Source organism: Mixophyes fleayi, chromosome 4 (assembly GCF_038048845.1).
Source record: "Mixophyes fleayi isolate aMixFle1 chromosome 4, aMixFle1.hap1, whole genome shotgun sequence".
In the NCBI taxonomy this organism is placed as follows: Eukaryota; Metazoa; Chordata; class Amphibia; order Anura; family Limnodynastidae; genus Mixophyes; species Mixophyes fleayi.
Window position 1 is genome coordinate 285,419,485 of NC_134405.1, and position 15,863 is coordinate 285,435,347.

A 15,863-nucleotide genomic window follows, 5' to 3' on the forward strand; every position below is an offset into this window, starting at 1 on the left:
AGCTGAGTCTGCAGTGGTTGGAAAAACAACAGTAAACTTGTCATGTCAGCAATAAATGTTACGTGTAATATGCAAACACTGTGTTTCTGCACACACAAAAAAAAAACATTTTATTAAAGAAATGATCAAAGAAATACTATCTTGTGCCTTAGATCCAGGCTAAATATGTGAGGTCAAAAACACTATTTCTATTTTACAAAAGAGAAACATAGAATTTGACGGCAGATAAGAACACTTGGCCCATCTAGTCTGCCCATTTTTTTAACCTATGGTAACCCCAAACTCTATTTGATGCTTTATTCTTTGTAAGGATATCCTAATGTCTATCCCAAGCATGTTTAAATTGCTCTACTGTATTAGCTTCTACCACCTCTGATGGGAGGCTATTCTACTTATCCACTACCCTTTCTGTGAAGCAAGACATTTCCTCTGAACCTACTTCCCTCCAGTTTCTGTGCATGTCAAGGTGTTCTAGTACTTCTCTTCCTTTGAAGAATATTTCCCTCCTGTACCTTGTTCAAATCCTGGATATATTAACATTTTAAAGTTTCTATCATGCCTATCTTTAAAGTCTCTAATGTATTTATAACCTTCTGGAGATATGGCCTCCAGAACTGAACACAGTATTCTAGGCAAGGCAGTACCAAATGACATTTAATTACAGAGTTATATCACCAGTGCCACCCCCATAATATTTATACTTGCTATTTCTTGGGATATTCGTTTATATAGACCTTACCAAATGAAATTGTCAGCTTTTAATATACATGTTATTCTGGACCTGAGTCTTATTTCACTGCTTTCCAGACAATTCCTGGACTAACTTAACCTTATCCCTACTCTATCCTCTTCTTTTAATTTTGTATTATACATGTTACACGTTGGTTTTACCCTTTTTTATGTTTTAAGATATATATAGCAGTTTCATGACATTTTTTTATGTTTCAGATTTATATATGATGGAAACTGTAAATAAAGAATATACCACAAAAAAACAACAACATTTAGCATGTAATTATTTTTTCCTAGAGAACAGAGAGGTACTACATTTCTAGTTAGCTCAAGCCTACGTCACCGAAGCATTCTGAGCAAACTAAGCAGTAATGTGAGCTTAGCTCTGCTTTTTCACATTTACATTTTACAAATTAAACTTTTTGAAATGCCACTTATATTATAAAATCAGAATATTTTGGCAGGATTTAACTAAAAAATAAAATCATCCTGTTGAGCCTATAGGAGTTTCAAGAAGTCACAAACAGATTTGGTGGGAAAAATCTGTTGTAGGTAATGTCATATAGGATAGATATGTCCAATAAGTGGAGTAAACAATGAAAATAGATAAATGAGGGTCTCATGTCAGGGACAAACGTAGGATTTTTAGAGAGGGGTTTCCAAGCCAAGCCGCAAATGGGCATGAACAATATACATTGGGGAGCGAAAAGAATTTTAGACGGTGCTGGGCTGCTCTCCAACTCTTCCTATCCCCATCATTTACACGAAGCAAGCCACCTCAAGCATGCAGTGCCTTCAGAATGGGAGGGGGTTTCCAGGCACCAGGACACCCCCCCCCCTGCCTGGGTGCATCCCTGCATGTTAATTTGAATGCAAATTGCATTGTTGCCATATAATACACTTTTTTACATCTGAGCATGTGCACACCACAAGTGTTTCTGATCTAGTGCTTTGTGCGCTTGCATAGAAGAAAGTAAACGTACTATATGCAAACAACGGAATTTGTGTTCAATTTAACATGAGCCCCTGAATGGACGGCTTAAGGCCAGGCATCCGTATTAATTAAAGGAACAAAACTAATACATTTTAAAAAGAGACTTTAAAAATTGGACTTGTTTACATTTAAATGCACCTCATATGTGAACTGATTAGCATGTATAAATATCTATGGCAAATACAAAGGCTTTTCTAATGAACCCTTCACACCCAGCACTGTGCAGTTTAAGAAAACAGCCACTGCAACACCAGCAGCATAGTAAGCATTTCTTATTAACTGGATGTCTTACTAGGAATGGTATCTCTAGCAGAAATTAGGAGATATCATCATGGTATCTGATACAAGGAATTCATCCAAAAGCCATTTATTAGGTGAGGAAGGTATTTTTTTCCACTGTAATGTTAGTTTATTTGATCTTTCTCTGGATTAACACAGCTAGAATTTAGCAAAATGAACTTAATGCACTTGAGACAGGTACCTCTTAAGCGATAGTCATGGGATTTTCAGATTTTTTATGTAGACCTAACAGCTACATCCCTCTGTAGGTAATATTCCATTACTAATAGATAAATCCATTGTACCTTTAATACTACTAGGTCGTGACAGCCATCATGCAGTGTTGTGCCGTCATCTTTCAACAGCTTTACGTATGCCATTGCAAAGCTTCGCTCTCCTTTGTCTTTGGCTGGAACAAAAATACAACATATGTATAGAGAGAAAACTATTTAGCATATTGCATCAGAAACAAGTCAAGCACTACTCACATTCTTGAGATGATCTGTGTCGAAACATGAACCTCAGATGTATTCGCTGCATTTCCTCAATTGGGACTGCAACCTTTTGAAATTAGACTGGAGTTAGGTCAATGAAAGAAGAAAGCATTTCATTCTCACTCCCAACAAATCACTGTTATATTTGAGGTTTACAGACTTCATTATAAAGAGGATTAACACAATTAAAGAGAAATAGGAAAGTACTGACACTATATTAGAATATTAAGGAACACATGTTATAATTTGCAGTTTATCATTTCATATTTTACAGCTATAGTAACTGGATCCAAATCAGTGAATTGGTGAAGTACTATCAACATTTACCAAATTATGGCAACACCCAATAATCAATAAAATTATCCAGACATTTAAGGATGTTTAACATAGTTCTCCCATCTACAAGATATAAAAAGAACCCCTAATTTAACTCAATTTTAACAGTGCAGTAGAGATGAGTTAATAGATTACATTTAAGGAGAACATAAGAAATGACAGTAAATAATCATACAAAATCAGAGGGATATACATGACATCAGACACTACACTACTATCAGTTGTCCTAACCACGTTTTCCCTTTTTGATACATATAGACAACAGCTCTCCCACAGCTTTCAGACGGCGCAGTGATTTATAGCACTAGTGATTTAAGTATGTGACATGAGTAACAACCAGGACATGATATCAATAACTGTCGTTCTGTGCATCTCAGGAGAACTCATAGGTGAATGACATTTGACTGCAGGAACTACGAGAATAATAATGTAGCTAGCAATACTACATGACATTGTGCACTTTCTCCCTCACATATCAATCATACCGGTAGCCCTAATAGCAACCTATAATATTATTTTATATTAGTTTATTTGTTCTGCCCCAGAAGGACACACCAGTTACCATATTTTGGATCAAGGACCAAAACTAAAAGAGGTTGAAATCTCAGCATTAGAAAAGACACATTTAGCATATATGGAAGCTCCTTGTTATGTACAAAATTGCTTTTCCTAAAATATTGCTCATTTTAGGCTCATTTATTACTTTTGAAAACAGCGAGAGGTTGGAGACATTATGACTTTGTTTATCACATGTATCAGTATTGTATGTGAATATTTTTGCTTACATTTGCCTTGCTGTGACTGCACTTTCACACTTAAATATATGGTGGAATCAGGGGTGGATCTAGACTCTTCTTTTAGGAAAGGGGGGTTGTCAATTAATCCCACCTCCTCCCCCTCTCCAGTCCCAATGCCTGTGGGCCCTGTGCCCCACAACACTAAGTGTCTCACAAATTAATATATTTTAGGATACAAGTCGGTCATGTTTGTTCTTTGCTTTATTTAAGTAAAACATTATATAGCTATAAAATCACAACAATATCGCCCTGTTCACCTCTTAAGCACACTGTGGCATTCATCACACTGTATCACACTGAATCCATCCATCATACTGGGCCTATTCATTACATGGCTCCCCTTCATCACACTATGCCACCTTCATCACAGGGCTGTCTTCTTTATCACACTGCTGCCCCCTTCATTACACTGCTACTCCCTTCATCATACTGGGCCTATTCATCACACGGCTTCCCTTCATTACACTATGCAACCTTCATCACACTACTGTCCCTTCATCACACTGCTTTCCCTTACTTTACACTGTTCCTCCTTCATCACATGGCTCCCCTTCATCACACTGCTGCCCTCTTCATCACACTGCTGTTCCACTTCCTCACACTGCTGTACTACTTTAATGCACTGTTCCTCCTTCATCAAACTGTTCCTCCTTCATCGCACTGCTGCCCACTTCATCACACTGTTCCTCCTTCATCCACTGTTCCTCCTTCATCCCACTGCTCCCCCTTCAATACACTACTGCACCCTTTATTACACTGCTGCACCCTTCATTACACTGCTGCACCCTTCATCACACAGCTCCCCCTTCAACACATTGCTGCACCCTTCAACTGTGTTTCTTATTATACTGTGCCCCTTATTGCACCATTTTTATTTTCCTATGGTCTTATTTTCTTTTTCCCTCTTCTTTTCTGCCAGCTGCCTGTCTCAGTGCATCTCCTCACTGACCGCATCGGGATGTGATGATGACATCACGCCCGACAGTCAGTGGGGAGGAGGGATAAGAGAGGAAGGTGCCAATCGCGCCCCCCTGGATCCACCCCTGGGTGGAATAAAGAACACAAAGTCTAATACTGGCCCTGTACCCACTATATTTTAAGGAGGCCTGGCAGCTATACTTTCCAATACAGCACTGCACTGTATTACAACAGCGCCAGTCGACTCTGTTAATTAACCAATGCTGGATTTTAAAGTTCCACAATAACTTGATGGCAACAGGCTACATAATACTGGTCTGCTTCAGAAGAAGTAACATTTTGACAGTTTCTTGCCTGGAGCCTGGGGCCCTATGGGATTTTAATCTCTGTATGCAGCTCACAATACTAAAAAGGTGCCCAACCCTTAAATGTCACAATAGAAACAGAATAGTACAAAACTCAGTGGTGTGTTTAAATCACAAATCAGACAAAATAGGTGAAAAGCTGTAAGATGTAAAGAGAAACATCTTAATCATGCTAAACCCTATTGAGGGTAAGGGCAAACATATTGTATAAACATTCAAAATAAAAAAGATAATATAGAGAATGATAAAACTGTTTCCTATTCTGGGATGGTATATCTCTGTAATTTCATGCAGGCAGTGCACCACTGCTCTCAACGGTACAGGGAAAAGGTGGAAATCAATGATGCATATCAAGCAGTAAATCCTGAGTGATACAAGTGTTATGTGATGTGTCATAAATCCAAATAAAGGACAGTGAAAAGATAGTGTTACAAAAATTAATTTATTGCAAGTACTTTCAATAATCAAAAAAAATTTACATGGCAGTTTCAGGAGAAAAATAACCTGTTACCCCTAGGTCCTCTACACGTAACTATAGTCACTGACTAATATGGTCACAACCAGCACCCAAGAAAAGGGTGATAGCGAGGTAGGCATAGTCTAACACAAATGGACAGCAGCATACAAAGTTAGCAGGCATAAATTTGAGGTGAAAATAGTTAGAGTAGACAGTAAGGAACAATAGTGAAAAACAAAGAGAAGGTCAGCAACAGTAATGTAAAGCAATAACAGCACCTAGGTCAGGAAGCAAATCCTATAACTAATGTTTCATTGATGCCAGGCTCAGAGTTGGATAGGAACTGTCCCTTCAAGGCAGCCAACGCACATACACAAGACTTAATGCCAACACAAAAAGTACAGAATTATGCTGTCAAGAGGACACTGAACAGGTAAACATCTTACACTTCATTCTTCTCTGCTTACTTTACTGCCTATGCAAAATCATTTCTGATTGTGCGGCTGATACAAATTTCCACCTATACACAAATGCATTGACATATGCGTCTGGCTTACTCAACATCATCAGCAAGTATTTACACCTGCCCTATAGCAATGGCAAAGATACTCCTCCTAGCAGGCGTATATGTGTATTTCGTCAGGTCTGCATGAGCTGCATTTGCATAATTATGCCTTTACTGTACTCAGTCAATGTTAAAATGCCCCTTCCCTCCCCCATCCCGAATCAGCAGGAGCAGACAGGTGTAAGTGCCAGAATGGCACAAGTCTGCATGGGCACATATGCATGCGCCCACTTTCTGGGTATGTACAGAGTGATTTCTTGCAAGACACACTACGCCATTGCCTCTCCATCTACCCACGTTTTTAACCTATGATCATCTTCTCCTGGATTACCATTTAGGACATTATGCATAAGTTTAAGTCACTTGCTATTTATACCATTTGTTCTCTGCTGTTGCATCCACAAATCTCTTGACAATACATACAATGGCCTATAATCCTTTTACATTTGTTTCCCAATGTTTGACTTATTATATGTAAAGCACTTTTTACTTGATAAGCTTGATCCATGATTTCTGTGCAAACACATTAACCGAACTCTCACTGTTCATTACAGATGTAGAGAGACCACTGATCTGTGAAATTACCAAAACATTTTAATGAAAGCTGATTTTTTTTTTAAGTGCCCTGAATACAACCAATAATAAAAATACTAATTCTATTCTCTTTCACACAGAAAACATGTGGTGAGGGAATACTTGAAATATAATAAAACTTGTCATCATCAGTGACAAGTGAAGAAATACACTTAATCAATTAAACAAGATGTTTACGCAGACTAAACAAATTCAACTTATCTTCAGGGTGGTGTTGCGCTGCCGCTGTTAATGTCGGAGCATTTTCAGAAGCGATCAGAACAAATTATGATATGATTTTTATCTCAACTGGAAAAGGGCATTGCTTTGAACTCTCACATCTTATAAGGAGCGCTTTAAAAACTCTAGTCCTGATGCTGAATTGAATTTCCGGCAGTTTGCATAGTGTAAATTACTGAAATTTGCACTGTGTAGAAAGAGAGTGCACAGATATACACACTTGCATAGTGGAGCGTCTGTGATACTTGTGATCTAATGTAGGTCAAGTAAAGCAAAGGTGTGTTTTAACGCAAATGCGGCTGACGCAGATCATCGCTGAGATGTATATACGTCTGTCAGGAACCATATCTTATGTACCCGCTAGCAGGCAGGTGCAAATACATGCTGCAGATGACAATCAGCACTATTAGCTATGCAGATTAACCTCTCCAGCTTATACCACTTGCTACGTTGCTCACGACTATATTACAGTATTGCTTGTCTGACTTTGTTGCTTCTTGGCTTTTTGTTGACAGATTGGAGTTCTGTATAGGTAAGTAAATTTATTTGTGTTTTTATTGCACCAAATAGAGAATGTATATCTCATTAGAAAAATTAATATAGCAAAGTTTCTGCTTACAATTAAGTTTGATATTTGTGCACATGGTATAACCTGGTGCATATGCTACTCGTGAAGAACTGGATGGATATTAAGATGCGCACTGCTCAGCATATGGGTGCAACTACTCTATTTTTGCATGCAGTTTGTTCTGCATAAATTACAGCAAATTTAAATCCAACTCAGCATCAGGCCCTCTGTGTGACAGGATCAGATATAGTGGTCAATTTAACAAGCGGTAAAAAGCCAAAATGCCAAGTTTCTCCGGCCTTGACATAATTACCGGAGGTTAGCACTGTCCCCATATGAACTGCGGTCCCTATATGTATGGGGACCGCAGCATTAGTCAATTTTTCAAGCTCTGAAAAGCAAAGTAAGGCCAACTCAGGATCCCTGACGGGTAAAAGTGCTGTGCGCCTGTTTATAGCACTTACTCCATTAAGAAGGAAGAAATCTTTGTGGAGTAACAGCTTTACTTAATTATGTATCACTGTGATTTGCAGCAATAGATAATGATTGTCACCACCACCCTATAATAAATAAATAAATCCCATAATGTAGTGCAATTGGGAAGCCTCTCGGACACTTGTTTAAAGTCATCATCTTCACTTTAAAAACCACTCGCGCGATTAAATGCTTGTGACATAATCTCCATTAAATCATGATTTTCATTTGGAGGAATTAGATTTGCCACTTTAAACATGGAGAGAAATCCCCAGTGTGACACCACCCTTACATTGAAGCAATCCTAAAGAAAAATAGCGTTTGTTAAAAGAATGGTAACCTGTACTGTCCTTTCTCCTCAAATGACAGAACCACACTATTCAGAATAATTCAGAATTTGCTAGTTGGTCATATTTCTTTAAACACTCAGTTAACATCCCAAGTACAGAGGAGGGGAGTTATGTATAAATATCAGGACTTGCACGACATAACACACCTATATGTCTATAATTGGGCATTTTTCATTTGTCTGTTTATTCCAAGACGCACATTACCTTTATTCAAGTTAATAGCCAAACTGAGCATCCGATGCGGAACACAAGGTCAGAACCACATAGTTCAGTCTATAATCACATTTGGATTGCCCCCCTCATTTGATCTTATTTTTGTTACATATCAAATTAGTCACTTTTGCCACCTTCCTGTGGTTTCAAGTCAATGTGTGTGGTAGAAAACCTCAAAATCAGGTATGCCATGAAAAAAGTCCTCTCTCCTAAAATATCAGTTCAATATCTTGCCCCACTGTACTAAGTCTTGTATTTGCATATTTGGAACATTGTCTGAGCAAGGAGCACCTCCATCTGCCTATATTCTATGAAAAAAAGCTCTCTGCTCTAGATGCCATTTTGCAGCACAAATCAATACTCTGTTCCCTACAATAAAAGTACAAATATTGTAAATAAAATGTTGTGGCATCATATTAACGATTGCAGGCTATTTGCACAGTGTTTTCATTTCATAATTGTGTCAAAGATATTTTTGGATGAAGACAATATATTAGCATTAAATATATATACATTTGATGTGGTACTTTTTTTTTTACTGTAGTTATATTTATCCGTGCAAGCTGAGGAGAAAGATGTGAGCGGCAGTGGAAGAGTTAATTCTAAGAAGAGATGTTCCTAATCAGTATTGTTGGACAAAGACGTTCTAAACTTCTTAAAAACCCCCATCACAAACTTGTGACCTCAATGGACCATGGAACACCTATATACTATGTAAAAAAAAATTGTAATATGGCATATGAATTGTAATACAGCCTACTTTTTTTCACTGTTCATAAAAGTAACTGTTTTTGTCACCGAGGGCAAAATTTCAGGCTTGAAATTTGATTATAATATTATCACAGCTGTGACAATTATATAGTATATCTAATGACTGATTGTTATTTTCTGTTGAATTCATGTATGACAATGTATATTGTATGTAACCTTGTAATGTAATCTCAACATGTGCTTTGCTAGATGACATGAGTTTGAACCTATGCAAGTGTCAATAATCTGTTGAAATTAGCTAGACCAGGGAGAGATAGGCATCTCTGAGGAGTTTGAAACCCCAAAGTTGTAAACCATCTAGCCAAGCAGAATGAGCAGAGGTGAGAACTCAGGTCCAGTGAACATTCCCGATCTCAGGACATCCCTAGCTCACTTCCAAAGCCCTGTGACATTTGGGAGGTCAATCTGTCCTAATTGACAGCTAAACTCCAAAGGTGGGGGGTTAAAGCTATGTGGAAAAAGGTTTAAAATCTTCTGCTTTAGACAATAACGTGTGCATTTTCATGAGGTGGTCTATCAAGACTGAAATGTCGCATATTTCTCAATTGTGTTTCCTCACACACACAGGCCAAGTCTTAACTAGTAAGTATTTCCTATTTCATTTTCTGAAACTTATTTGTGCAAAATAATGTATGTCTTGTTATAAACTTTTTTGTAACTAAGCATTGGAAACATTTTTCAGATTAAATAAATTTCATCTAGTGTGTTCTCCGTGATTCTTTAGGAATTTACGAAGCCCAAGGAGGCTCATGCTACATGTGTATGTGATTTACATGTGAAACATTGATAAGTGGGTTTGGTGAACGTAAGGACACCATAATAAATCCTTTGTGGTGGCAGAAAAGGTGTATTCATTGCTAAGCGACTAAGGTGACGCCAGTCTTGGCCAGCTGTTTAGATTGCTGTATCTGGGACAGGCTGGGCGTTTGTGACAACAGCGCTAGCTTTTATTTTGTTAATAAAACCTTTTATGCTTTTTTCGTAAAGTTCCTTTGTTGCAGAAATTCAATTATTGCTTTTATCAACTGAGAGCAAAGCATAGATGTACAATCTAAAGCACATACTGTACATACATATTCCTAACCTTTCTGTACCATTCAAAGGACTTGAATATGTTTCTTAACACACTCTATTGACAAAAATATTGTACATTCAGAAAACAGTCACACATTTTGAAAAGCATCCAAAGTACTCATGAAGATTCATATCATTCACTTGGGATAATATTTGGGTACCAAAGCAGAGTTCAAAGGAAATATTTAGATGCAAAACAACTAATTGACACCTCCACGTAGGACAAGCTAAATGGAACATGTATGTTTACAAAAGTAGAAGGTGGTAAACAGGAGTACTTTTGGCCAGGACAGCAAACGTTAATATTTATTTAAAACTGTAAAAATGTGTCTGCTCATCCCTAATGTAAATGTAATATTACTTGTTTAAATTGATTTGCTTCCTCAACAGAAACATATGAACAAACATTATTGTTGTAAATGTGGTGAGTGGAAAAGTTCTTCATAATGCTGTGTTTCTGTTCTGTGTACAGTATGTATTGTTTATACACCATTTACTAATTGTACACCTTGTTAAACTTCTAATGGCATCTATGGCTTGAATATTTCTCTAGCAAATTACAGAGAGTCAAATTCTACATCATGGGGATTAGGGATAAAGATAAAAAAAACCTTCTTCAATGGCTGCATAGGCTGCAAGAGTTTTGCAGGAAAACATGGGAAGGTGATTAAAAAAACATTGAAATAATGTGTTGATGAATGTGCCTAACAGCAGCATCTTGTGTTGTTGACTGTACCCAGTAGTTGGTAATGACTGTGTAACTGTATGAAATAGAGCGGACGCTGTGCTTTGAGTATCAGTAAATGCATTGCAGGAGATGCCATAAACTGAGCATTTTGGTCCTTTTTTCTTTTCATTTTTCTGTTTTCTTGTTTCAGGGAATACTGGAGTTCACTCGCTACGTCAATATAAATTGAATTCTGTTGTAAAGGCAAACTACTCTTTATAATAAGTACCAAAAAATTCTCATTACTAATTCATTATAAACTACTGATTTTTTGTTTTAGCTGGAAGGGGGTTTTTAATTTATTTTTTTAACAGATTTCCCCTTTAACTGTTTGAGGTTGTTTGCTGATAACTTTCTGTATTATACATGTGCATACCGAAATGACTGGTGTATACTGCAGCAAGAATGTATGAACATTGCTGGGTATTAGTCGCAGATAAAGAGTCTAATAGCTAAAATGTTTGATGAGCATATGTTACTGGCTTAGAAATAAAAAGTCCAGTGCATATTTAAAAAAACAATCAATAAACTAATATTTATTTTTGTATTCTGAAACATTGATTTAAAAATTTGGGAATGGTTTTGGAGTGATAGAGTTTTATAATCAGTCCATTTGGTATATAAAGAATACTGCAGCTACCCAAAATTACCTGACAACTGGAAATGATAGTAATACAGTTTTATTATACTCTATGCAGATATGGGATATTATAGTCACCCAACAGGACATGGTCACTGGAAATGATCATAATATACTTCTACCTGGGCACTGGATATTACACTATGCTAGTCATGTTCAGGTCATTTCCACTTTAACAAATTATACTGAACACTTATTATAGCACTGTAATTAGAGAAGCAGTACCGTGCACTAGTCCTATATAAGAAAATGAAGGCTAATGTCATGGACACAGATTTTCATGGCCAAATTTTTAAAACCAGTATGCTCATTGTGTTTTTATATAAATTGTGCCTCATACCTACACACTTTCATCCTCTTATTTGCTCGTTACAAATTAGTTTGATAGATGAACAGGCTAAATTGGGTTTTGCTCCAGTAGTGCTGTTAATGCAAAGCCTAACACATTATTTGGAGATACAGAAAGAAGTGTTAGCCTTATGGCAATCTGGGGGACAAAGAGTGACATCACCTGTGACAGGACGGTGAGAGTATGTTGTAATTTGGATTCAAGACAGCTTGCCCCTTAGACCGATGTACTACTGGGTGCTTACACTTAATGCCATTCCCAACAAGCTTATTGGACAAAGAGCATGCATAGGTAGGGCTGGGCTGTCTGTTTCAAAACTGGGCAACTGGCAACCATAGCTGACGAGTTCCCTTACTTAGAGAAAAATAACTATGGTATCATTTAGATATTTAGAATCAAATCATGCACTAGTTTTGTCTCACAGACGTCAACAAATTAGCTAACATCCAGAGACATCCCCAGATATTAATATTGCATAAGATAAAAGCAAAACCTTAACTGTAAGACTGTTTCTCATCTCTGCCATCACTGTTATTTTTTCCATTCCACTTTCTATATGTAATTTATTCCACTCAAAGCAATAACCAATACTTTAAAAGAGAGAAATCAAATTTTAAGAAGAGCCAGAGGGATGCTCTAGTGGTTCAAGAGATACTTATAACCACCGCTGCCTGTCCTGCTTCTTCTCCAGGCATAACAGCCTGGTGACATTCAAATGTAAATGGTGAGCACTGGAAGGTTGTTAATGCTGTTATGCCTAGAGATGTGACTATGTTGACCTGTATGTATATAACTTGCAAGTCTGGGTCCAGGACATTGGACCTACACATGTCTATAGATGGAGAGATTCATTCACAAGAAATATTGCACATTAACTGTACAGTGTTATTATTCACTGACTAGACAAATTAGTATGCATTCCTTAAGAAGCACATCTTCTCTGCTGGATCATGGACCAAGGTGTTGTCAGGACCTATAACGCTAACATTAGATGCTTTGAATAGAATTACACTCTTGTATGTTTACTGCACGAGTCACAATTAATCGAACCTCAGCCAGTATCCTGGAATCCATACAGTGATATAAGAATACCCAGAATAATATGCTTGTGAGACCTCAAAAGTATAAAAAGCTTTTTTTGTTGACTCAAAGTATAGCCAAAGATAATACCCAGTTGTCTTAAACAGGTAAAACATTTTCCCTGTTTTACTGTGAGATGAGCATAAAACAAATCTTCATCTGAGAGTCTATCAAGTAATTTCAGTTCTAAAAATAAGACCACAATTTTGGATGGTTTCCCAGATCACACAGTGTTTAATGATTATCTTCTCCATTAGTCATTTTCTACAGATTCAAGAACGATCAATTTACATAAAAATTGCAGAGAATAATCATACTAATAACACTTGGATCATTTACAAATTGAGTGACACAAAAAACTGACAATTTTTGCAGCGGCTTGACAGGTCACATAATAATACCCATTTTCATACTTCTAACTATACACTATATGGTGGAAACAAGTTGACACTGTCCTGGCAAACAATACATAAAATAGTGGCTTTAAAATAACAGTCAGTGTGCAAAATATTAATAGCTACTGATTATAGGGAACTACTGTGCTTTCAATTCTCAATTTGTAGCCAATCTGAAGTCACAAGAGTATACAAACACTGACAAAGTTGCAAACTGTCTGTAATTTACAGAAACTGGTTAAGGGGTTTTCCATCTTCAGATAACTTTAATTAATTTCTTTATACATGCCCTTCTGCAGCTATTTGTAAATGGTCTGCTTTGTCTTTCCAGATTTCTTCCTTGTGTCCCACCAAGAATTTTGTACCACACTGTGACAGGGTGTCAGTCTACTACATAAAAGGAATAGGCTAAACATTGTGATTACTGGAGTTCAACTCCAACCCTTCAAACAATTGACTTACCATTAATTGGGCGTTGTGCTTCATAATAATGTCACATTAATGCTTTGTCTAATCTTTGCCTTCTTCCCTGTTATAACACTGCCTCCTCATGGTGTACCTGTTTACTGCACCTATCCCGGTTTGAATAATGTTCCATAAATCAGACTTTTGATTCTGAAAACTGGGTTCAAAATTGTGACTGGATTCCCTACCAAATACTTACAGAGCTTTTTTCTTTTTGCTGACCTTTGATGCCACTCAGCTTAGTTTTTCTATGTGCTTTGGATGTACCCACAGAGTAACTTTGCATTGTGCCTGATGGCAATAAAACTAAACAGTTCTGCCTGAATAATATAAATGTCATAGGTAGAAGGTAGAAGGAATGCCCAAATCCAGATAGTAACAGTTACAAGAGGGCTCGTAGAAAGCAATTAAAAAAAGTCACATGAAAGTAGATAAGAATTTAGGCTGGGCCTATTTGTGATGCCAATTCATGTTTTCCTGTATTAGTGCAAAACTGAGCAGTTGCAACTTGTCTTGTGCAGCTTGTTTTCTGAAATCCTTAATATCTACTGCTACAACACACCTGTATTATAGTCATGTCCATGGAACCCTGGTAGGGATCTCATTCGTACCGATCCACATGTCCAGCAACAATAGGCCCCTGGAAGTCTAAATCCAAATAATGGCAACCACACCAAACTATATTTATCTGAAATGTGTAAATTCTTATAAAAAAAGCAATGGCTTTTTATATAGAATATGATGTGTTAACACGTTGGTATATATAGAAACCGCTAAATGTTCGCCTTGGTGTTGGATAGTGAACATCTAATTACTTATCAATTACTTACAGATCATACAAGAGAACTGAGTTCACATTTGCCTCACTATGTCTTATGTGATGCTGGTGGGAAGTTGGCTGATACACCATGGCACGGCTTATCAAGTGTTTAGCCCTGTAAGTGGATAAATAATGCCTAGGGCAACAGAATTTAGTCATAGGAAAAGTCTCAAAGGTCCACTGCGAAAAATAACAACATAATATAGAGATGTTCCGAATCATGTAACAGCTTTCTGCTGAAAACAAATCTACAACCAAATCTGAATAGTAAAATTAAGCAGGATGATCTAAGTTCTAAAATCTCTTGTGCAATTTTAGTAATAATTTTAGTGTTGTGGACACTATAATTACAATGAAATCAGGATTCACATTTGGTTTTTTATATTTGAATCTTGGTAAATACAAAGACCATTTGACTGAGATCTGGTTTTGGTACATCCATAGGGCCTGAGTCATTAAGGAGAGTAAAGCATAAAAATGGAGTCAATTTGTACATGAGCAAAACCATGTTGCATTGGAGGGGGAGCTAAATGTAAAATGTGGGGACAGATTTATAGTTGGGATACGGCATGTTCTAGATCAACTTTAAATGTCAGTGTAAAAATAAAGAAATCAAGTATTTGTGATCTAGATGAAAAAACAGCCAGGATTTAACTTATGTGAAAAAAAATAAACAAATTTGCACCCCTTGCAATGTAACATGGTTTGTCCAGGAGAACATTTACTTCTTTTTTTTTGCCTTACTTTCCTTAATGACTCAGGCCCATAGTTTTTTAACCTGGTAATTATATGCCACATTGTCACAAGAGTAAAAGTGAATGGCACTTGTATTCCAGTAAAAAAAATGTATACAATAACTGTTTAACATGATGGTTATGTGTCCATTGCCTATACCTACCATACTGTAGAAGGCATAGCACAAAAACAATAAGCATCTGTTCAAATTGGTAGACAGCATTAGCTGGTGAACTGTCATGGGCCACAGACATTTTCTATCACACTAATGATCTGTATGCAATATCTGTAAATATGCAACTACACAGCAAAGTGAAAAATACAGCCACTCTCTAAATAGATAACAAACATACAAATATACCTGCATTCCTTAGTGTAGAAACAAAACATTTAATAAAACTGCAGCAAATTGCTCATAAGGTAGATTATCCACAACATGCGATCTAGACCAT

At 37.0% G+C, this 15,863-nt stretch overlaps 1 protein-coding gene across 2 annotated transcripts in view; it reads right to left on the bottom strand.

The window, feature by feature from the left end:
• DOCK2 (dedicator of cytokinesis 2) overlaps nucleotides 1–15,863 on the bottom strand; it is a 699,501-nt gene that overhangs the window by 491,595 nt on the left and 192,043 nt on the right. For both annotated transcript variants that reach the window (XM_075209814.1, XM_075209813.1), the window contains exons 16-17: nucleotides 2,494–2,566; nucleotides 2,311–2,414 (exon numbers count right to left, since the gene is read on the bottom strand). In XM_075209814.1, coding sequence (XP_075065915.1) covers nucleotides 2,311–2,414; nucleotides 2,494–2,566 — 177 coding nt within the window. The remainder of the gene's footprint in view (nucleotides 1–2,310; nucleotides 2,415–2,493; nucleotides 2,567–15,863) is intronic.